Genomic DNA, 23959 nt, shown 5'->3' on the forward strand with positions numbered 1-23959 from the left:
GTTTTCACCATGGATGTGCTGATGCACAGAAGCTGTCCCCACCCCACGTTCCCTCTGTCCAGGAGCACACAACAGCACCCTGCAGGGGGACGGGGGCTGATCAGCAGCAACTTGTGCACCTTGGGGGGTAGGAAGACATCCCCAGCTTCCTTCCCGCAGTTTGGAAACGCTCTGCTATAGACCAGGCTTCCTTGAGCCTTCTTTCCCTGCCTGGCAAAGGGCAGCAGCCTCCTCTGTGCCTCCCCTGCTTGAGTCATCAGCTCCATGGTTATTGTCTGTGCATCCCAGCGACCGAAGTTCCCGCTGCTCTGCTTTGCGGTCAGCTCCTTTTGTGTCTTGTAAATGATATGTGCATGGCAGCGCCTGTGCTCCCAAGACCCCCCACGAGATCCCGTTCTCAAAGGCTTATTTCAACCTTGTTAAATAAATCAAACAGAATTGAAAACATATTTTATCCGGTACCTTTGTCAGTTAGAGAACAGACAGAAATACTGGTTGGAACAGACACTTTCTGGGCACTGCTGCATTTTTAAATGGAGAACAGAGCTGTGCGAGGGAGGATTGGCAGCTGCAGGCAAACAAGGCATGACAGGTCCCCCCTTGCCCGGCAATAGACCTTTCAGTGCCACATAAGTGCTGTAAAGTGGTACAGCACCATGTAAGTGAGAGGCTGGGATGTTTCCAGCCCAGGCTGTCAGGATGAATCCTTGTACAGAGGTTGCTGCTTGCTCCTGGCATAAATCAGGTACCATTAGTGCCTGACAACCTTCCCATGGTGTGGGTGCCCATCGCCGCTCCATTGCATTCTGTCACAGCCTGGCTTCTCCTTATAATTTGCCAAAAATGGATCTTTCTAGGACATGATTAATTTCCCAAATTAAAACACTGACCCTGGCAGAGGAATCCCATGACAGGTTATTTCTCTCTCCCGTGCACATCTGAGCATCCTCCTCTTGTGTGTCTCCATTTAGGCTCCAGACTGACTGGAGTCAGACATGTGCTCTGGATCCTTTCGCATCCCCCTTCACTCCTTTCACTTATTACAGACACTTGCTGCATCTCCTCATCCAGATGGTGCTGGGGAAGGGCACACGCTCGCTGCAGGGGTTAGTCGCTGCCAGAAGAGCAGGGTTTATGCTGATGCTACGCAATAAAAATACGGCTCTAATGGTACAGTGACTTTTCATACTCCAGACTAATCAGGCAGCTCTTCCACAAGCTCAGCCACAAGCCGCGACCTTGGTATAAGGCATCTGGGTCAAGCTGTCTGGCCAGTGCCAGGCAAGGGGTCAAACTACATGGTCACAACTGTCCCCTTGGGCTTTCAGACTACCAATTAAATCATTTCCAGTGCCTGACTTGGCCGCAGTCACCAGCAGCGCGACGAGCAGCAGCAGCAATTACATTTACTGGCAGCTTGATTAGATGCCAGCACAGGGCAGGTGGAAATGCAAGTCCTTATCAGAGGCTGCACGAAGTTTCCCTCCAGGGCACCACAGTAACATCTCACACTACACCGGGACTGAAACAGTCAGCAAATGTCCCATCTCCAGCTTCTAATCTTACTGCATCTTCAGGTTTATTAGCTGCAAATTTGTGGTATTTTGTGGCTTATGGAAGAATTTATAGTACTATATAATTTTTTTTTGCTTCCTGTGTGGAACCACTAATAATCCCTCAGAGGCAGAAAATTGACCTGAGACTCTTTCCCCTCCTTCTCTCCTTTTGGTTTGACTGAAGATATTCATAGTTCCAGGCTGCATGTTGTCAGCTTCAAATCACCCTGGCAGTTAAAGCCCAAAATAACTGCGCCTTTGATGTCAATTTACTTTTATTTCTAAATAAACAACAGGGTTGGTTAAGATCTTCCAAATATGAAGCTATAGGCTCGTTCTAGAAATAACAACAATGCAAAGCCAGCCAATTCACTGCGTCTTGGGCAGACCAGGTGACCTTTAAGAGGTTTTCATTTTAACTAAGAGAACAGACAAGGCTCCTTTCAGCATCCTACTGTGATGCCTGGAGCTGGTAACTTGGAGCCCAACTGAGGAAAGGGATTTTTTTTATAGTCATTTCTTTTGCACATCATTTCTGAGCATCTTGGCTGGCTGATTTTGCTTCCAAAAGCCCCTAATAATGGGGAAAACTCTTCCTTATGCCATGACCATTATTATTATTATTATTATTGTTATTATTATTATTAGGCTTCCCTGTTGTTTTGGCATGGCCATGGCCATGGTGCGTTGGCATCCTTCCATCAGGTAATACTGGCATTGGGTCCACTTTCCCAGGTGTGCCAAAAAGGGCAGAAGGCAGAACCCACACCCAGAGACCCCATACGTAGCATGCAAAGCCTTAGTGTAGACCCCAGAGCTCGGACAGCTGAGGGCCACATCTAGGATGGATGTAGCCCTGCTGAGGGTGCTGAGGCGCTGGCACAGGGTGCCCAGAGAAGCTGTGGCTGCCCCATCCCTGGCAGTGTTCAAGGCCAGGTTGGACACAGGGGCTTGGAGCAACCTGCTCTAGTGGAAGGTGTCCCTGCCCGTGGCAGGGGGTTGGAACTGGATGAGCTTTAAGGTCCCTTCAACACAAACCAGTCTGGGATTCTGTGATTCGATGATCTGTGGAAACAGCTAAATAACATCCACAGCCCCATGGTGAAGGCTGGAGGCAGTTTCTGGGTCATTGCTAGAACCAGAGCCCAGGCTCGAGTTCTGGGAATGAAGGAGAAGGGAGAAGAAAGCCACCCCTGTGTCCTGGTCTGGGTCTGAGCTTCAGGGACAGCTGCCCCACTGCAGGGAAGAGATGACACCTAGGAACCACCCCAGGTAGTGGCTTCTCCCAGCCTCCTCCAACCACACCACACACACACTGATACCTGCAGGGCTTGGCACAGGGCAGCGCTGGAGGCAAGTCAGGGCTGTGGATCCAGAGCAGTTGGCTACAAGCATCGCTCAGGGGAGCTGCAATGATCACAGCTGGGTTTGTTCCCTGGGAGAGAGGCTCACCTCACCTTACCGAAACCCAGGAAGCACGGGCAGGAGCGAGCACAGGCACATTGTCTCCCCTGAACAGAGCGGGGTCGCTGGCACCCAGGCTGGAGCAGCATGACTACACCTGGTTGCATTTCCACTTTCCAACAAGCCCAGTATATGCCAGCATTCCAAGATGGCTTTTTTACCCAGAGGGAGCTGCTGAACACAATGCTCTTTGTATCAGTCAAGCACAAGGGGGAGGGAGGCACAGAGATGCTGCCAGGGCTGGGAAAGGTGTGTCTTCACTCAGGAAACACTAGTCCTGCACATACTTGCACACACATGGAGGCACAAACAAAATGTTCATCTGCTGATGAAAGACCAGCCTGCCTGGAAGAGGCACGGGCTGGAAAGGAAATGCATTTTTAGAGAGAGACAGGAGCAAATATTACAGCACACAGAATTATTCCCTGTAAATAATAGCGCTTCCAGACCTCAGATCCCTTTTTCTGTTGGTGAATCACAGGGGAGCCAAGCCTCCTCTCTTGGGCAATACTTTCCATCTGTCAACTGCTCACAGACACATCAGGTATCACTGGGGAGAAACTCAACCTTGCACAAAGCTTCCCCAGCATCGGTGGCACGATGGGCTGAGCATCCCCTGGGGCTCACAGTGCCTCTTCCCCAGGGTCTGTCCCTCGGCACCACAGAGGCTTATCCCAGGCCCTCAGTTTGGGATACAAGGGAGGGAAGGGGCACAGGCAGACACCCAGCCCTGAGTGACCCCTGCAGCTTCCTGCAATGCTGAGAAACCTCGCTGTAACCCTGGGAAGTCACTGCAGGGTGAGACTTTTAAAGGTATTAAACACCTTACGCACAGATAGAGATCTGGGGCTGTCAGTCAATTTAGGCTGCTAATGCCTCCTGATTTCATTCAGTAAAGTGATTTGAAGGTTAATCGGATTTGACTGATGCTTTCAAAATGCCCAGCAGTGTCCTGTCTGCGCTTCTAATCACTCATTCCCTTTGGAAATCCACTCCTGTGCCTCCCAGAGCTTCAGTGAAGGGATGTGCATTGTAAAAGTCCTGCCCCTTCTTCCCCCGCATAACAGAGCCCGTATAATGTGAGGCACTCAGCTGGGACAGTGATGGACACTTGGCAGGTACCACCGACAGAAACTGGGTAAGAGCATCCAAGCAGCTGATAACAAGCTACATCCGCCTTGCAAAGAGTGAGGTGTATGAGCAGTCGTGTGTTGGGCTGTTTATTCTTGAACAGATCATAGAATCATAGAATCAACCAGGTTGGAAAAGACCTTCAAGATCATCAAGTCCAACCATTACCCCAGGAATTACCCCTAGATTTTTCTACTTGTAAAGTTGTCGATGGTTACTCCAGATTACTCTCTCAAAAATGCATAGATAAGTATGTATTTAGCATTATAGTGACAGAAAAAAATAATTTCTGGAATTTGGAGCTCTGAAACACTGGCATAAGCTAAACTGCACCTACTGCCAAGTTCTTCTAATGCTTTAGTTCATTTCTTTCTGCAAAGACAACTGCAGCAGCAGCTTTGAAAACCTTTCACTATAGATGTCTCTAGAAAAACTAAGATGTCATTTAAAACATTATATGCACTAACTTGGTTAGAGGCACCTGGATCTTCAGATAACAAAGGCGGCATTTCAAAAGGAGCTGGCCAGGAGGCCCCTCCTGCTTCATCGTTCTCACCTGAAACGGGACCCTCCTGGTGCTGCTTGGAAGTGGAAGGAACAGGCTGTGCAGCTCCATCACCATTAAGGCTGGGCTCAAGCAGAGAAGACTGGGAAAAATCACTGATGTGCTTGGACCCATATGAGAACTGAGTGTGTCAGAGCAAGCTCTTCAGAAGATGCAGAGCTCTCCTATCTGATAGATGTGAGTTGGCGTGAGGAGGGGACGCATTGTTTCACTCCTGGGCCCTAGGGACATGCACCACAGCTTCGCATCCCGGAACTCTGTCACTGCATTGCAGGTTGGACATGGTGGAGAGCTTGTGGTCTTGTCACCAGCCCTGTGCTCCTCCCCTGCTAATTGCCAGCACTGGCAATTACTAGACTATGTGAGCGCTTTCCAGATCTTGAGAGGTAGGTCCTACAGGAGCAGGATTCATTCGCTCAAATACACTTAGTGCAGGCAGCCAGACTCCCTCTGTGACTGGAAGAGATTAAATAGCCCTTGGGGTGGGGTCCACAGCAGGACCTGCCGCATCCCCTGGGCTGCAAAGGGAATCCAGTATCAAGCTCTGATACGGACCTTGTCAGAGCTACACAAGATAAAATCCACCCCAGACAACCTCATTCCATATTTTCCTTCTGGTTTTGTCACCTACTTTGTAATTTCCTGATAAGTATTCCCTAGGATATAAGTCATATAAGCCTGGAGTCCTGGAAGGCGCAAGGGAAGGCCAATTTGGAGAGACTCACTTGGCTGATTTACTGTGTAAATACCTACAGGGCAAAGCCAACATGGTGCTATAGAGTAATTCCCAAGCAGGAACTCTGGTAAAGGAGAAGTCTATGTAAAGGTGGGGGGGAGGGTGGGCAAGGAGACCATAGTGTAATTACCATGGCTGGGCCCAGAGGATGAGAATTACAAGGTAATTGGGCAGCAACTCACTGCTGTGTAAATACATGGTTATTTCTGTTCCGTAAACCACAATCCAGGTTACATGGTAATTACTTTGAGGTCCATTAAGTGTAATTATACAGTAATCTCCAGGAGCCAGTAATTACACTCATGTTCCAAAGTATCTACCACTTAAACTCAGCATGTTTCTTGCAGGTAGGAAGCAGTCACTTGGGTTTTCAGTGTCTTGGTCTGTGGGATGGCCAGGATGGGGCCAGATGTTACCATCGCAGCTGGAACTGCCTTCCAAAAGAGAGCGTTGGGCATGCTAGAGGAGGACTGACACACATTTAAAGCCCAGCCAGTTTCCCTGGGCCCCCTCTAGTCAACAGCAGAATCGGCACGTTCAGAGAGCTGCTCCTCCCATGCTGCCAGCAGTGCCCCATAGCTCAAATAAACCCTTTTCCAGAGGTACCAGCCCATCCTTGCAGAACAAATACAGCTCATGAAGGTTTATTCAGGCTCAAATGTCTCTTCTGCTTGCCAGGTCAGAGCAAATACATGCTAGACTTGTCATTATGACCAACATATTGTATTTTGCTTAATTTATTATACTGCAAGTTAAACTTAATGCTCAGCAGTGTCAACACCTCTTGCACGCTACTTCCACCTTTAGCTTTTCCAGTGCAGGGTTCACCCCAACCATCAAAAGAAGACCCAGGCCTTCCCATAGCCCGCTCTTCCCACTGGTTCCAGTCACAGCATGTCCCAGTGACAGGGAGATCTGGTGTCCCCAGGACAAGCACCAAGGGAATGGTGCCATGTCCCCTCCGCACTGCAGGGCAAGGGCGCCCAGAGAACCCGTTTCACGGGGCCCACACAGCTGAATCCTGACTTGTCTTTCTTGTCCTTCATAAAGTCCCATTTTGACCTGGAAAAGCAGGAAAAATGACTCACAGCCAAAGCCTCTGGGGGTGAATTCCTGGGAGTGGGGATGGGGCACTCCGAAGATGTGAAGCAGCAGCACAGTCCAGCAGTGGGCAAGGAGGGACCTGGGGGGAAGGAGTCCAGCCAATGGCTTGGATAGGCTCTCGCCTCACAGTGCTCCTAGCAGGGAATATTCCTGCTGCAGAAATGTGTGAGATTTTGTTTCCAGGCACTGGCTGGATCAGCACAGTAGGAAAAACCTGGCTCCCATGCTTAACGACCAAGTTTCCATTCCTTCAAAGCACAGATACACTCGGTTGAGTTCCTACAGCAACATTAATGAATGTTTTTCCTTTCTCTGTCTTTCAGGGACCTAAACTACAATGAGCTGCTGGAATTCCCTGGGGCTATCAGGACACTGGGACGACTGCAGGAGCTGTGAGATTTTCTATTTATTCCCTTTCAAAAGCATCGCGTGTGCTCTGACATGAGGAGAGCACTCGGTCCAAGCCTTTCTTTTGTCTTTGCCAGCCCTCTCTGACATGCACTTAGAAGTAGTTTATCCCCTCAATTTCCATCAGCTCTCATCACCTCACCATCAACCTCTGCAACAGGCTGGTGGAGGGGAATAGTAGATTCCCCCATGAGGTTTGGACCAGGCTCCTCCTGCAGCTTTTCATTCTCCCACCGTATCGGAAGGTCTCAAAGTCCATCTGATCTTTTTGTTGCTGGAAGAATTCTTAGGAATTTCTCTGGTCAGACCAGGAATCAGCATTACTGTGACATTCAAAATGAGAATAAGATCCTTAATCCACTTTGAGGTGGCTTTTGAAATGCCAGTCACTATACAAGAGGCAAATTTCAAACAGCCATGTGGGATTAAACAACCTGGGCATCATCCAGAGCCTGGCCTTGGTCTTGGGCACAGGATCCCCTGGCTGTCTTTGATGTACAGGAGATCAGGTTGTGGCCATAGAGCTCTCTTCTGCTGCAGAAGTTTGCTGATAGCATTTTCCTCAAGCTTAACCAAAAATGTCACAGATATAGATCTACAACTACCTTTTGGCCAGTACTTTTGGCCAAAGCAGACAATGGTAGGCTGCATTCTGGTTAACAGCTGTGGAGCTACAATGGAGACCATCCATCAGAACTGTAGTTCCTGGAGGGTGTAAAGTAAGTGTATTTTGTTTGCTCCTGTTTCCTGACCTGTAAGGCATTAAACCTTAAGTCTGCATTCTTGGTGGGTTCAGTGAGTTACATACAGAGCACCAAGCTGCACACAGAGTAAATACAGAAGAAAGAAGGCTTTGTCCTGCCAAAAGACAGACCTTGTTCACTTGCTGGGATGATGCTACATCTGGATCAGAGCCTACACATCCTATTTTACATGTGTTTTGAAGACTCTCTGCCTTTAAAATTACTGAAGAAACAAGGTGTCTCCAAGGCTTTCTCATTCATTAATATTGAGATATTTGTTTCTCCCAACAGCGGTTTTCATAACAACAACATCAAAGCTATTCCGGAGAACGCATTTGTCGGGAATCCTCTCCTCCAAACAATGTAAGATAATTAAACAATGTTTCTTAAATCCTTATATCCCCCAGAAAGGGGCATTTCCTGATGAATTTTGGTTAGGATTCCTAACAGTCATCAGCATGACCGCAATTTGTTATATATGGGCCAATGCAAGCTGAAATTAGCTCCTCCTCGGCTATGCCTCAGGATTTTTGCCATGGGTTCTCCTTTCTCCGCAGCTGAACTTTGCTGTAGTACAAGCTGATAACAATGAAGGAACAATGCATGGGTGGTCTGCATGGAAACTTGCTGCGTGTAACAGGATTTTCTAAGCCCTGGTTGACATCTGCCTGTGTTTATTCCTTGTGTTTAGAAAAGCTGCTCGCCAGTTCCAGCAGCATCTATATGTGTCAGGGAGCTGGGACACCAGATCATTTTGGTGATCGTAGAGTTACAGCGCTACAGCAGGGTCGAAGGAAGGCTTTGCATCTTTGGGTTCAGCAGGACACCAAAGAGCCCTTTCAGACCAGCGGGAGACCTCAGTTTTACCAATGTTCAGCCAAAACAGGCTAGTAGGAGAGCCTGAGGCTATCTGGAAAACAAGGATAGTCAATAGCTGCTGCATAGTTTACTACTGGGTGCTCCAAGGCTCTTGACCTGTAACAACATCTTCTCTTCACGCGCAGCAGAATCTGACCAGTTACTCGTTTCCTTTGCAGCCATTTTTACGACAATCCTATCCAGTTTGTTGGACAGTCTGCTTTCCAGTACTTGCCAAAGCTCCACACTCTGTAAGTTCATCAAGCACATCCTCAGAGAGGTAACACATCCAAGCTCCAAGCCCTGTGAGCTGGACACCTTCGAGGTCTTCTCCCTTCCTCTTTTCTAGAGCTTTTGTGCCAATAGAAGACCATGATGCCACTCTTCTGGCCAGCCCCAAGGCAATGAGCCAAGGAGTAGACCCTGCAGGTCTTTTCTGCTGAAGAAGAATCATTTTGAGAAGGGCATTTTGGAGGGAGCATTTCTTTCCTCCTGCCAACACAGCTGACAGGCACTGCAGTCATTTAGGGTCTCCATGGCTGCATCAGCACCAGCAAAGACCACACTCACAAGTGCCACAACTTCTGCCGCATGCTGCTCAAGCAAAACCTACACAAGGACATCTGGCTTCCTCCATAAGATGGAGAAGCAGAGCAACATGTGCCCCTTAGCGCTGACACCATGGCACAAATAATCTTAGTGGGCAGCTAGTGGTGCCGCTGCTTTCCTTCCTATGTTTGGCCCTAAGCCTGCTCCAGGGCCACCACCACCTGGTGGGCACCACCACTCCATGTTGGACTGGGTGGCTTTTCAGCTAACCTCTTGTGGCATAGCACTGAATACTGAGGCAGAGGAAACCTCAGAATCTCTATTTATAAGCCTCACACAGCCTCTCACTGCAGGAACACACACTCAGGCAAATAAATCCTTCAAATACCCATGCATTCTTTAGATCCAAATGCATAGGCTCGGGGAGGCTTGCGTGGGATGCTTTGCTTACATTCCCCATGGTAATTGTTTGCGGGGTCCTATTTAATTTGAGTAGAGATCATGCCAAGAATGTCAGTGGTTTGGGGGAGGGTCCGATCTTGCCAAGCCCCCTTGGACAGAAATGCCCAGCTCCAGCTCACTGCATGTGCACTGTGTGAGACATCTGCTCCACCACCCAGCCAGCAGTGAAACGCTGATGAGAGGGGCACCTTCGTATCTGACCCTCTGATCACCACATTTGGGTGTGAGGAAGCAGACTTGCCACCATGGCTAACGGGTCTGGGATCTTGGGCAGCTACACTTGCTTCTGGGTCCTGTCCAACTCACTTCACCCTCATTTCTCTGCAGGTCACTCAATGGTGCGACGGATATCAGAGAATTCCCAGACCTTAAAGGCACCACCAGCCTAGAAGTTTTGTGAGTGGCAACTCTCTCCCTTTTACCCTGCTATTTGTGCTCTTCCTCCATCAAGGCGGTCCAGGCTGTTTCAGCGAGGACAACTTTCACAGTGCTGTGCAGTTGGTTGTCTTCAGCTCTGCCTCTCCCTGGTTACTCATCTCTCTGCTTCGTTTCACCCCTGTGGCTCCTGAAAGCAGCTTTCCTTTCCGTGAGTTGCTCTCTCGCTACTGTTGAGTGTGCTCCAATCCTTTTTTTAGTTATTTTTTCTCTTCCTTCCCTTCTGCATCTGTGAAGGAATGAGCCTTTGGGTGCAGTGCTTCAGCATGGTCTGATGAGACCCAGCGTCTCTGCACTGGCAGTGCAGGAAACATCTGCTACCTGGGCTGAGGGCTTCTGCAACTGTTCTGGTCTCATCCTCACACCACCAGACCCAGGAGAGCAGGAGCTTGAGGAAACGCTGTCTCTGGCCACCCGTGGTTCTCCTCTCTAGGGCACTGGTCCACACACTGTGCCCAGTGTGGGAGCACAGCTGAGCACCCCAGCCCAGGAGCATGATCTGGCTGTGCCTTGCCTCGGGGACACAGGGACACACCATCCGTCCCCCATGCACAGGTTTCTGAGGCAGTCATGGCTCCAGGCGGATCACCAGTCTCGACAATGGGGAACTGGGATGGCAGAACACGCCACACAGGGCACTGCCACCTGTGGAAAGGGACAGCAGTGAATTCCGTACTTGTCAGCATCCCAAAATTTCTTACAGCCATATTGACCTTTCCCAGGTCCAGCAGCAGTGCCTGTTTCCAAGTCGGGTTTTGTTTCTATCTAGGTATTTCATTATCCCATTGATATTGTCTCTCCTGCCACCATCTGGGACCAGCAGCTGGGCTTGTGGGTCACAGACTCTGTGTGCTGGCTCTCAGTAACACCATTTCTCCTCTCTCCTCCTCTCCTCTAGGACCTTGACCCGGGCAGGCATCCATCTACTCCCCAGAGGGATGTGTCAGCAGCTGCCCAGCCTCCGAGTCCTGTAAGTAACAGAAAACCCAGCTTTCTTCTTGTCTAGCTCAGGGAAGGGACCAGCTTTGGAAGTCTACCATGGGGTTCTTATTCCTGTTATCTTTTCCATGCAGAAAACACCACCTTCTTAGGCACTACCTTGAGCTTTACATGAAGCTTGCTTGTTTCATCCCAGCATGATGCTCTGGGCTCACATGGTGCAGCAGTGGCAGATCGGGGTTTTGCTTAGACTCTTTAAGTTGCTTTGGCTCTACCTGCTTGGCAAAACAATGACTGATGCTGAGTGGAGGGATGTGCTTTTTTCTTTAACTTGGTACATGATGAAATCAGCATCTCAAAAAGACTCCTGCACCTTCCCAGGAGTCACAGCCCTCGTTCCCGAGATCCCAACTTTGTCTGCAGTCAAAGACATCCTCAGGAAATGAGTCATGAGCCAGATTTATACAAGTTTGCAGCCTTAGGGCAAGCAGGAGGCTTGCCTCTCATCAGTTTTTATACAAGCAAGCTGAAAATGAAAACAAGTTTGTTCCAGGAAAGCAACAGGAACGAATTTTTGATCACAGAAATTGGAAACAAGAGGAAAACATAAAAATAAAAGAACACAATCTGTAACTTAGCAGATCACAGCATTTTGGCTCTAGCTGTCCCTGTAGGGAAGATCTCTCATCTTTAGACATCAGGACCAACCCAATGGTCATCTTGCCACGAAAGTGTAGCCTTTGGAATGGGCCAGGCTGCAGGGTCCCAGGCGTCCTGTTCATGTTTGCAAGTTATCTGACTTGTAAAGCTTCACAGCAGAGCCTGTTCTTCATGCCTGCCCCCTCCTTGTGGGAGAGTTTTACTGGGACACCCCACCTTGTTCCTCATCCTTCTTTCCCAGTTAGTTTTGCTGACATTAATTGCATTGCTTTCAGAATTGGGAGAGTATGTGGGCCAATGTTTGTGCATGTTTACATCTCTCTCACCTCTGAAATGCGTTGGCCTTCTGTCCCCGCAGAGGTGGTTCTCGCTGCTCTCCCCCACGTTGACAGTGACACATCTGAACACAGATGATACCGTTAATGCCACATTTCTGGCCTCCTGCTCCTCACCCCACTCTGCAGATCTTCTGCAGAGATCTTGCATGGGGGCTGTAAGAGCCACCACCGGGGCATGAGGCTTGCACCAGTCCTTGCCTTGCACAAAGACACTCAGAGCAAGCATCATGTGTGCGCAGAGTGGAGATTCCCCACACCGGGGGTTACTGCTGTCTGCATCTGTGCAAAATGGAAGCCGGGTCACCCTCCTCTCCAGCAATATCTGCTTTCCAAGGGAGGGATCAGGGGCACTCGCTTTTGATCTCCTAACACTGCTGTGCTGGTCCTTCCCCTGCAGGGAACTCTCCCATAACCACATCGAGGACCTGCCCAGTTTCCACCGGTGTCAGCGGCTGGAGGAGCTGTGAGTAACGAGATGCCCTCGTGCACCACACTCTGGGGAGAAGGGCTCTTCTGGGGAGAGAGGCAGTCCCCAAGCTCAAAACTCAGCCTTCACCAAGCACTTGGAAAGCTGAGCGCTGTAACTCACTGTGTGAGCTGCAAGTGGACCAGAGCTCCACTCTTTGCCCCTGTGTAAACACAGGATACAAATACATCCCCTGTGCACAGGAGCTTCATTAACTCAGCTCTTGTCAGAGGTCCCAGCCACAGCAAACAGAACTAGAACTTGACAGCACTGAATTTTACTTCAAAAGCAGTCTGCAGGCTGAGCGTGGAACAGAGTAGGAAACCAGCATGGCTTTGTAGATACTGGGGCACATTTAACCACTACATATCAATGGCACTTTACTGTGCTGTGGTGGCATCAAAAGTAGAGTCTGTCTGAGCACTGGAGCTGCCCACTTTAAGCTGTTTTGTTGATCATCCTGTTTACCCCTTGGAAGAAGAGTACATCTCCCAAGCTCAAATGACAACTTCCACTGTGACAGTTTGTGTCTGCTGCCGTGTGACAACAATCCCTGCAACGTGTGAATGCTGCTTTCTCAGACCAGCCTCTGTTTTTTCAGTGGTCTCCAGAACAACAGGATCCATGAAATCAGAGCAGACACCTTTGTGCAGCTGATGGCCCTGCGCTCCATGTAAGTACAGCAAGGGAACAACGGGACTTTTTGCTGGAGGAAGGGGAGCCGTGAGCACCCAGCCAGGCTGATGTGACGTTTCCCAACCCCACTCCCTCCACCTCTGCTGGGAGGCTTTGCTGTCCAGTCCCTCTTCCACTTCCCCTTACAAAAGAACAGAGCACAAACCTTCCCTCTGACTTCCCTTCTGCATGCAGACACCCCTGTGTAAATAAACTCATTACCTGCCAACCTCACTGCCGCATATGGGGACACTTCACATCACACACTCTAACCACACGCTGCAACTCATATGATGCACAGCACACGTTATGGACAACTGACTCCTAGATGCCCACAAAGACATGGACTCATGGCAGGGATTTGTGCATAAGCACCTCTTTCCCTGCACATGCTAGTCCTAGGCCGTGCGTTCCTGGGACACCCATATAGAACATCCCCTTTGATTTGGAACTGTGTCCCCACAACTCAGCAGCATATTTTAGACATATTAAGTGCACACAAGTGCGCACACGACATACACACACAGGAACCTTGCAGTACACAGCCCACTGAAGTGCTTGGCACCTTTGAGAAGCTAGCAAGGTCCACAGGGTATGATTCTCCCTGTACACATGAGAAGAGCCCTCAAAGTGCTGACGGTCTCTATTTACTGCTCTGTTAGGACAGGAACTGAATTGCATAGAAGTTTTTTCCCCTGGTGCAGCAATCTGAGTGTCATTTAGCAGGCCAGCATTCCTAGAGGTGCACACTGTGTTAGTAACTGCACAGGAACACTCACGTATCACATGTAACACTACAGACAAGCATGCAAATACGAGCATGCTGCCGGCACACACAGCCATACAAACATACAGCTGAGCATGCAAGCTCCAGCTTTTGCCTTTATGCGTCCCTGCGGGAAGGATCCATCTCACCCAACTTCAGCCTTTTGCAGTGGGACACACACACACCCCTGGGCAGGTATCTCCAGCTCCCTTCAGAGCTGGAAAGATGAAGATACACGCAGGAGACCTCCTGTAGTCAGCCTTAGGAGAAAAAAAATGCTTCTTGATCCACTGGTTCTTCCCTGCTGATGACAGAGGGTGTCGAGCCCTCCAGCTCAGGTGGAAGCAGAGCTCATTGAGGAGCCTCAGTGTGTTCAAGCCAACTGTATATGACAGGAGACATCCCAGATGACCTTGGTTCACCTTCACACAGTCCCTTACCATATCTGCCCATGCCTGGGAACCCAGCACTGTGACCACATCAGGGATGCTCTGGCACTACAGCATAACCTGTCTACCACTCTGAGGTTTAGCGTGTTAGCATAACCCCCAAATTTACAGAAATTAACCCAAAGGAACCTTTCCCATCATTGGTCTCAGTGGAGGAGATCTTGCATGGCAAACTCATGCCCTTTGTTAGAAACCACCCATAGATAGACCCAACCATATTTGTCTCTGGGGAGCTGCAATGAGACAGAGCTTGCTGCTGACCAAGAGGCCACAGATCCCACATTTGCTTGCATCGAGCCCCTTTGCCAGGGGGGTGTCAGCAGCTTCACTGTCCTGCTGCACACCCCTCTTACCTTGTCCTTGCCTTGCAGAGACCTGAGCTGGAATCACATCCAGTTTATTCACCCTGAAGCCTTTGTGACCCTGCACTCGCTCACCAAGCTGTAAGTTGCAGCGATATTTCTTTCACAGTGGGCTATGGACAGCAGGTATCTGAGGAGCTCCGATACCCCCAAGGATACCTGGCATTTACATATCAGAAGGCTGCGGTGCTGAGGTGCTTGTCTCAGCACTGACATGGACAGACCAAATCCCAAGGTTTCCTACCAATATTAAGGCGATGATGAAAATGGAGGAGGGACCATCTTCAAGATGCTCTCACCCTGAACACTTAAACCTCCACTTTCTGATGCTTTCATACCTGCTTTAGATGTCTTTATGAAAGAGCAGCAAGACACACCATTTTGGCAAGAGTATTGCAGACTATCTTTGCTGGTTCTAGAGGGGGCCCCAGTCCTCAGCTCCCTCACGATGGTCCTTGGGTATTATATGGGCTGGGAGCTGCAGACATACCTGTCCTGTTATGGAGGAAGTGGTGAGGGAAGAGATGCATGGGAGAGAGACGTGCACAGGGAGGTAGATACTATCCAGAGCTTTCAATGGGAACATTAGCCCCTGCCCCTCATTCTCCCCAGGGATTGCAGTATCGATCCATTTATCTTCAGAGGATCCTGGTCCTCATGCAGCACCAAGTCACATTTCAGCATCACATTAGAGGGAGTAATCCAGGCAGGCAGTGTGGCTCTCCAAGCCTCTGCTTGGCTGAGATACAGCTAGCAGCAAAACCCTGACCGTGGTCTCCCTCTCTGCTTTGCCTTCATCAGGGACTTGACCGATAACCGGCTGGTCACGCTGCCTCTGGATGGTTTGGGTGGACTGACCCATCTGAAGCTCCAAGGCAACCCGGCTCTCTCTGAGCCCTTCACCAAGGAGAGCTTCCCCAAAATGAGGTAGTGGTGGTGTTGGCTCTTTCACTTCTGGCTCTCAGCACAGCCTGTATTTGCTTATAGCAATCAGCCTCCTTCTTTCCTTGTTTATCTCGTGCTTTCCTCCATCCTTTCAGGCCAATAGGTTGAGGAAGCTTCATCTGCTGCTAATGTGCCTCATCTTTTAAAGCCTTCCATGGGAGAGCGGTGATGCTCCCGGGCCCATCGGCCCCCACCCAAACACACACACACAAGTGGAAAGCATGGAGCAGGCCCAGCTCAGGGCTCCCTTCAATGGAAAACATTCCCAGAAGCCAGTCCTAGCTAATGACATCCAGCTTTCCTTCAGTAAACTCTGTTTGTGTGGCCGTGTCTGGTCTGCTATGGATTAATGAGGAGCCTGAAGGGGTCAAACCAAGCAAAACGAGGCTGCAGAAGGCTTGGAGTGCAGTACCACGCCGCAGGCTCTGGCTCTCCTGACCCTCCCGTAGCAGTGGGTCTCCAGCATGTCATCTGCCCTCAGGCTGAGCCCCACATGGTCCAGATGACTCAAATGCCCCTCAAGTGAAGCCATCTCTTGCTTGGGTCTCCCAGATAGCTCCCTTGGAGCGAAGGATGCATGAGATGATGCTCCCACTCATCCAGTATGGGTTCCCAAGGCTAGAGCTTCTCCAGTTTAGACACTTACTGCTGGGGTCACAGGCCACTGCACCAACATTGGGCTTAGGAGCTCAGGCCTGATGCAAAGTGTGGATCTCTCACTTCAGTCTGCCTCAGCAGTGGTGCCCACAGGGCTTTCTATTGTGATGGTTTTGGCTTATCATAGCTGGGTTCTGCTGCATGGCTGCTTTCCAAATGGCAGGGGATCCCAGAAGCTTCTGGAGGGCTTTCCACACCCCAGATGGCAGTCCCCTGTGTAGAGCAGGTCAAGTTGAGCATTTCCAGGACTGTTCCTCCTCTAAACTTAATTCCATTGACATTTGTGGAACTGATTTGGATTTGTACCTGAAAGACTGAGTCTGCAGGAGTGGTTATTGAGTCATGGCAGGTGATGGACCCAATAACATATCCTAACCTTTGGGGTACTGCCATTAAATAGACCTATTCTTGGGGCATATGTCTGGAGGGATCATCTGAGAACAGTTCTTAGCCATCCTGGGAGATTCTGTACCTCCCTATCACCTTGCAATAATAGGATTTAATTTGGAGCTTACAACAGGAAGCAAGCTTGTATACAGAGTTTCCATAGCCTCCCAGGGCTCAGCCAGAAATGTTTGGGAACTTAAAACAAAAGCATATTTTTAGGATCTAAAGTTTCACCATATTCACTGATCTCGTCAGAAGACCTTAATTGTCTGGAAAACCTGAGGTCCCTTCGCCTCCATCAGCAGTCTTCCTGACTCCCAGCAATGGAGCAGGAGTTTGCAACCTTTGAAGAACATGCAGCTGCTGACCGATAGCCTGGTATTCATCCAGCTGATGTTCAGCTGCTATTTAATTAACCCTGAAACACATGCTATAATTAACAACTGACAATTCGACTTCCAAGCAGGAATCAGACTTATTAAAATGACTCGCTACACTCAAGAGACCTGAGATTTCCCTGCCTGAGCTCGCAGGGGGCAGCCATGCTCCTGGAACTGGAGTTTGGAGGCGCCTCTCTGACCTTCAGCAACAAGCAAGAAGGACCTTGCACTCACTCGAGCTCTTGGGAAGCTTCTCGCTTTAAACAAAAGGAAGGATGCCCAGCAAAAAACGGCTTTGGGGTCAAAACTGAAGAGTGCACATGCAGATGGCATATGCAGTCTTTATATGCCAGGCATAGGGAAAAAGGGCATAGGAAAAAGAGGCTAATTTAGTCTAGGGAGAACTGCAGAAAGGTTTTTAGGAATATCCAGAAACCAGTGCAGTTTCCAAGCCTGTTGTTTGACAACATCCTATTGATCGACAGTGTCTTTAGCACCAAAAGTGGGCAGTGCAGAGATGCTGTGGGGTGACATGGGCCCACATTCTGTCCTCCACGGAGTCCTTCACCAGAGCAAAGTCCTGCTCCAACGTAACCATCACCTGATAGACTGGCTTTGTTACACATGGAAGTTAGGGAAAAAGTGCAAAGCAATGGAGAGTCAGGTCATGGAGGTGATGCACCTAAAAGTTCTGCTTTCCTCCTCTGCAGAGTTCTCGAGGTACCTTATGCCTACCAGTGCTGTGCTTATGGAAGCTGCAGCAGCTTCTTCAAGATGTCCAACCAATGGGAGACAGAAGACATGAGCCCTGAGGAGGAGGATCCCCACAAGAGGACCATGGAATTGTTTCCAGGTCATGCTGATAATCACTGTAAGTAAATTGGGCTGAATGGTGATCAATCCATGGGCAGAGCCATGCCGTGGGCTAGGATGTGATCCTGCTCTTGCTAGGGACCACAGCATTTGACGTCTCAAAAGATAGTCTCTCCTGGCTCTGTTGACAGACCAATACCTACCATAGGCTCCCAGGCCCCCAAGCCAGTCTCGGCCTCATGGATTATGTGTGTGTTCATGAGATTCTATGACCAGCAGGGAATGCTGACTGATTCTAAGATATGCCAGATGAGACTATTAGCAGCTCATAAAGTCTCACATTTTCAGACGTTAAAGCACTGGATCTGTCTTGAAATACCAAACCACAGAGGCACAAATGCAAAATGCACAAGAAAATCCTTCTTTATTACGTGCAGCTTTTGCAGATGACTCTCCTTACCGTTCAGCAATGCATGGTCTACTCTTTACAATGAGGGTTTTGTGTTACTGCTATTTTATTTCATTAATTGTTGCTTTATTTCTGTCCCCAGTGCTTCCTTTCTGATGGCCACCAGTGGTATTTAGCTGTGTTACATGAATCTCGTAACACTTCCTCATTAAAGAGGAAAAAAGCTCTCAAACATTCCTTCCATGCAAGAGATAAATTGGTCTCATTAAGAGAAAATAACTCAGGGCTCTGTCCCTGCAGTGTACAGCCAGGCTCATCAGGGTGCTTGGATGCTGTGGGAGAACTTGTGAAAGGGATGGGCCATGCTTCCAGATAGCCGTGTCCTCTCAGCCTTGCATAGTGCTTCCAACAAGGGACTGAGGAGCCCTTAAACAAGTCCACAGAACCTCACAGCCGGGTGGTGAAAGGCGACTTGTCCCAGGCAGCTCTGTAGGGGTGAGAAATGGGTCCCTGATGGCACAGCCCTGCTCCAGCAGCCAGGCACTGCTGCCTCGCAGCGCCCAGCACCCATCCCAGCACCAAAGGACCGTCTGATAGGGTGCATGTGGTGCCACGGACTCTGGGACCAGCTCAACTCCTTCGCATCCTCCCACAGCCCTGGGTGCCTGGGAACCCCCCCGGACACCACCCAAGTGTGTCTGGTCACATCCACCTGAGAGCACCCCAGGCCCAGAGGAGCGTGGTTAGCACATTTCTCATCACTCTGCCACCTTGTCGCGACAGATATTTAAGGTCCCATTTCCAAAACTTTTGGTGCTCAGGATATGCCTCTTTGGATTATAATTGGTGGCATTTCACAGATGCCCCCCTGCCCCAAGCCTGTCCCGTGTGGCTGGGTAGGAGCCCAAAAATGACTCTGGGGGTTGTCATACAGGACATCCAGCAGCTCGTTCCTGCTGCCCTCCCAAAACTGGCTGCAGAGGGAGGGCAGGCAAAGTGCAAGTGGTACTATTGCCACAGGCCACTTCCATCATAGGCCCAGCACCCCACTTCAGGACCACTAGTTCGAGGATAGAAAGAGATGTATTTACTTACAAACGTATGTTTGCAATAATGGGATGAAGCTATAGAAAGTGAGAAGACACTTGTATGGCTATCCTTGATAATAACACACTGCTTTACCCAGCACCTCCACTAGTGTTTAGAGCAGACTCATTAACTTTTGCAACCATATAGCAAACCCTGGAGGGTCCTTAGGCCTACGCTTTCACTGCTTGTCATTCAAGACAACTACTCGAGCTTCCCAAAATCACCTGCCCAGGCCCCTTGCAGCCACCTATGCCCTAACTCAGAGGGAGGGAGCGCTTACCTGCAAACCACACGTGGGGACTGCCCTGGTCATGGCAGATCATGGGGGAAGGAGCATCCAGCCCAGTGGTTTTTGTTCTGCTCCTTCTCCAGCAATTCTCCTCTTCCTTCCATGTCAGTGTTAGTAAGCCAGCTGGGAACCATTCTCTATGCAAAGGACACTACAAGCAAAGTAGTTTTTTTTTCCATGAGGCCTCAGAAAGTGGAAGCGCATTAGCAAAATTCAAACAAATAAGGGCTACTTAAAAGACAATTTTTAATTGCCCTGCTACAACCCCACAGCCGTTTTCTTTCCTCTACAGCTCCCAAGCTAGGAGAAACACTGATTTCCAGCAGAGAGAGGTACATTTTCTGCCTTGAATCCCACTGCACTGGCCAAGGATTGCTTTGCAATTCACAGCTAGCTCAGCAGTTGAGGCAAAACAAAAGCTCGCTCCTTCACTCCATGCAAATGTTAAACCTACACTTCAAACCAGCCTCGGTGCATTCTGACCCTTTGAAGAGAAAAGGGATGGGAGCAGGTTATGATTTAACATTACCATGGGCAGGGCTGGGCAGAAAGTGCAAGTGTCTGCATTGATTTGGGTATCGTGACTTCACATCACAGCCTCTGCACTCCGGATGAAAAAGACACTGGAGATTTATAAGCCTATAAAATACAAGGACGAAACATTTTCCCATCCCACTGTGAATGTTTTCTTGCCAGGCTCCAAAGCAGCAGAAATATTTCAACTCTTATACAGACACATCTTAAAAATGGCATTTTTTTTTTTCCAAAGCTCGCTGAAGCTGAGAAAGCCACAATGCTTGTCAGGAAGCACCAAAGATAACACATTATTTGTCATCATTCTTGAATCTAATAATCCCAGTCATATTTCCAAACACAGGCAGGGAGCAGACCTCATGAGAGACACCATTTCTAAACAGGTTAGGCAACTAAATCCCGCTTGGGTTAATCATATCTTCAGCACTGTGGAAACTTGCCTTTCTGCACGTGGACACCAGCATCAGCCCATATCATCCAATGGAGAGTTCATCCCACAGCCACAGATCCAGGTCCCTGGATATTGGGCTGCAACAAGCAAAAACCCACATCCTTTCCCCTTCTTCCCACTCGCAGAAAAACCTCCGAAGAGCTCCCCTAGGAGCATAGGGCCGTGCTGGTGCCATGGGTGGGGATGGTACAGCAGCACAGCAGCTGTCCTCACCACGTCCCAGCACTGTGAATCAGCGGTAGTTTAAAAAGAGGAGCAAGGAACAAAGCAGAAAAGCACGTCTTGGATTCGATTAAGAGGATGCCATTCTCCTTGGTGATGACCTACTCCTACAGGCCATCAAAACACAAAAAACTCAGACCCATTCTCTTCCAGCAGCTTCTCCTTCAGCCAGGGAGACTCTGCCTGACCCTCAGAGAGCCCAAGCCTGGCTCATGGTGCAGCCACCCTCGTGATGGAGGTGTGGGCCCAGCAGGATGGGCAATGAGAGCAGTGCAGTGTGGTTGCATAAACCCCATGGGTGTAAAGTCTGCATGGGCAACCAGTCTGCCTTTGAGAAAATGCAAGACAGGGCACCACATTCCCAAGAAATTGTAGGACATAAAGCAATAGATGTTGGGTTCTCTTGTCTTTTTGCTTCTAAGCTGTTCGGTGGTGGCTGCTGACGAAGAATTTGTGCTGCAAGTAGAAGCTAAGAGCTCTCTTTGAACAAAGCTCCAATGTCACTGAGGATGAACTAACATTGGACAAAGCCTGCTCAGAAAACTTCCATTTAGAAGACGCATTTGAAGGCTTTGTTTTCCATAACCACATAGGCTGGAGTATTTCTTTATGTTTAATAAAGCATGCTGGGAGGAGGGATCTGCAGTCACACAGCTCTGGGATCTGGGGCTTTTACACTTCAAATGTTGGGAGTAACCCAAAAACAGAGGGGCTCTGGCCACACTGCAACCCACCAACATTTACAAGAGCCTCTCCCTCTACAGCAGTGACTGCAGGGGTCAAACCAGACACCAGCAGCTACTGGGACCTTGAGGGCTGGGAACTGTTTGGGAAGGTCTGTGTTGAGGATAGGCAGTGGGAAAAGCTTCTAGCCCAGCTAGCCCTGATGGCCCCGCTCATTCTCTGAGCACTGTTTCTCATTTTCTCCCCAGATGACCTAGATACAGATGACCTCCAGCTGGACCTTGAGGAATCAAAGCTGCACCCCACGATTCAGTGCACACCAAGCCCAGGTGAGCAGCCAGGGAAACCCTCTGAACACAGCCTTTGAGCTTCTCTAAGTCCCCAAGATCCCACAGCCCTTCCCACGTCTCAGACACGCAGATCAGAAGCCTGAATGGTTGGGCTATGGCCAAACTGGGAACAAGTGAGGAGCTTCCTTCTCCCACTCAGCTGTAGCTGCCCTCCTATGAGGGGAGGACAATGTCTGATCGGGTGATTCCTGATCAGGAATCCGAGGTATCCAGCTCCTCCATCCAACCTGCCCGCACTCAGACTCATGCTTTAAAGACGTTCCTGTTCCCTTGCAAGACTTAGACTTTGCTTTGTCCCAGCCAGCCCCTAACACTGCATGACAAGACCTTGTCCTTGATCTCCTGACCATACTTGCAGCACTGCAGACTGCAGGAGTATTTCACTGTTTCCTGAGAAAGGGAGGGGAGGGAGGTGCTGGGCTGCACCCAGCCCCTGTCTCCTTACTTCCAGCAGGCACAGGCTGGCTGGGACACCAGGAAGCTGCCTTCTGATTTTGTCCCCATTCACAGCTCAGTGGTGTCCTCACAAGCACAACTGGAGGCTGGAGAGGCCTGGCTTCATCCAGGCGGCTGTGGGACACTGGCAGGGATGGGGCTTTCATCAGTTGTCCCACTGAGTTTGTCATAAACGTGACAAGAAGATTTCAGCAAAGGACGTGTCCTGCTGCCTGGATATAAAGGTGCTGGCTCTGAGGAAAGCCAGCCAAAGCCCCCCACCCCCTGCGAGCTGAACAAGATTGCTCAGTTTCCTCTAATTTCTTTTGATCTCGACTGCTTAAAACTTGCGAAGAGGAATATTCTGGGTATAACGTTGGGGTCTGTTTTCTTCCAGGTCCCTTCAAGCCTTGCGATCACTTGTTTGAGAGCTGGATCATCCGCCTGGGAGTCTGGGTCATCGTTCTGGTCTCAGTGCTCTGCAACGGGCTGGTCATCCTGGCTGTCTTTGCCTCTTCCAGCTACCTCTCTCCAGTCAAGTTCATCATCGGCTCCATAGCTGGAGCCAACATGCTGACAGGCATTTACTGCTGTATGCTGGCTCTTGTCGACGCGCTGACCTACGGCCACTTTGCCAAATACGGCGCCAGATGGGAGACGGGAGCAGGCTGCAGGGTGACGGGATTCCTGTCGGTGTTTGCCTCCGAGGCTGCCATCTTCCTGCTGACGCTGGCTGCCGTGCAGTGCAGCATCTCAGCCTCCTGCGTGCGGGGCTATGGAAAGTCACCCTCCTTAGGCAAGGTCAAGGCTGCTGCTTTTTGCTGCCTGTTGCTGTCCTCTGTGGCTGCCGTTCTCCCTCTCTTCTCCATTGGGGAATACGGAGCCTCCCCTCTCTGCCTCCCATATCCCATCCCAGACGGGAAACCCGCCACCCTGGGCTTCACTGTGGCCTTGGTGATGACAAACATGCTCTGCTTCCTGACTATCACAGGCACCTACATCCGACTCTACTGCAACCTGCTGAAGGGGGAGTTCAGCGCTGTCTGGGACTGTGCCATGGTCAAGCATGTGGCCTGGCTGATCTTCACCAACTGTCTCCTCTACTGCCCAGTAGCCTTCCTCACCTTCTCCTCCACGCTCAACCTCTTCCTCATCACCCCAGAGGTCATCAAATCCATCCTCCTCGTGGTCCTGCCCCTGCCCGCCTGCCTCAACCCATTGCTCTACCTGCTCTTCAACCCCCACTTCAGAGATGACCTCCGCCTGCTGAGGCGGAAGGGCCAGGACAAGGGGAGCTACCCCAAGTCCTGCAGGGTCGATGACATGGATAAAAGCTCCTATGACTCCACGCAGGCTCTGGTGAGCTTCTCCGACATCGACCACATATTCGAGACACCTGATTCCCTGGGAGTGCACCCCATCCTCGACAGCTACAGCTTCCCCTCCATGACGCTTGTCCCCTGCCAGCAAAGGGTGGGCACCAGGGGGAAGGAGAGAGGCTTCTCTGAGCATTGTCCCTGCCTCAACGACAGTGAGGTGCTGATCACTTCAGAGAGCCGAGAACCAGCCGGCAGCAGCCTCCGGATAACCTTCTTCCCCTCCCCTCCCACACCACCCTACATGTCTCACTTATAAACCTCCTCTGATT

General features: G+C 50.0%; 1 protein-coding gene across 1 annotated transcript in view; it reads left to right on the top strand.

The window, feature by feature from the left end:
- LGR6 (leucine rich repeat containing G protein-coupled receptor 6) overlaps window positions 1-23946 on the top strand; it is a 108810-nt gene extending 84864 nt beyond the window's left edge. Inside the window, exons 7-18 of the mRNA XM_030473641.1 lie at window positions 6880-6948; window positions 7999-8070; window positions 8745-8816; window positions 9904-9972; window positions 10910-10981; window positions 12346-12411; window positions 13016-13087; window positions 14676-14747; window positions 15468-15593; window positions 17746-17906; window positions 21775-21855; window positions 22709-23946. Of these exons, the coding sequence (XP_030329501.1) occupies window positions 6880-6948; window positions 7999-8070; window positions 8745-8816; window positions 9904-9972; window positions 10910-10981; window positions 12346-12411; window positions 13016-13087; window positions 14676-14747; window positions 15468-15593; window positions 17746-17906; window positions 21775-21855; window positions 22709-23946 (2170 nt within the window). The remainder of the gene's footprint in view (window positions 1-6879; window positions 6949-7998; window positions 8071-8744; window positions 8817-9903; window positions 9973-10909; window positions 10982-12345; window positions 12412-13015; window positions 13088-14675; window positions 14748-15467; window positions 15594-17745; window positions 17907-21774; window positions 21856-22708) is intronic.
- Window positions 23947-23959: the final 13 nt, after the last annotated feature.

Source organism: Strigops habroptila, chromosome 18, assembly GCF_004027225.2.
Source record: "Strigops habroptila isolate Jane chromosome 18, bStrHab1.2.pri, whole genome shotgun sequence".
Lineage (NCBI taxonomy): Eukaryota > Metazoa > Chordata > Aves > Psittaciformes > Psittacidae > Strigops > Strigops habroptila.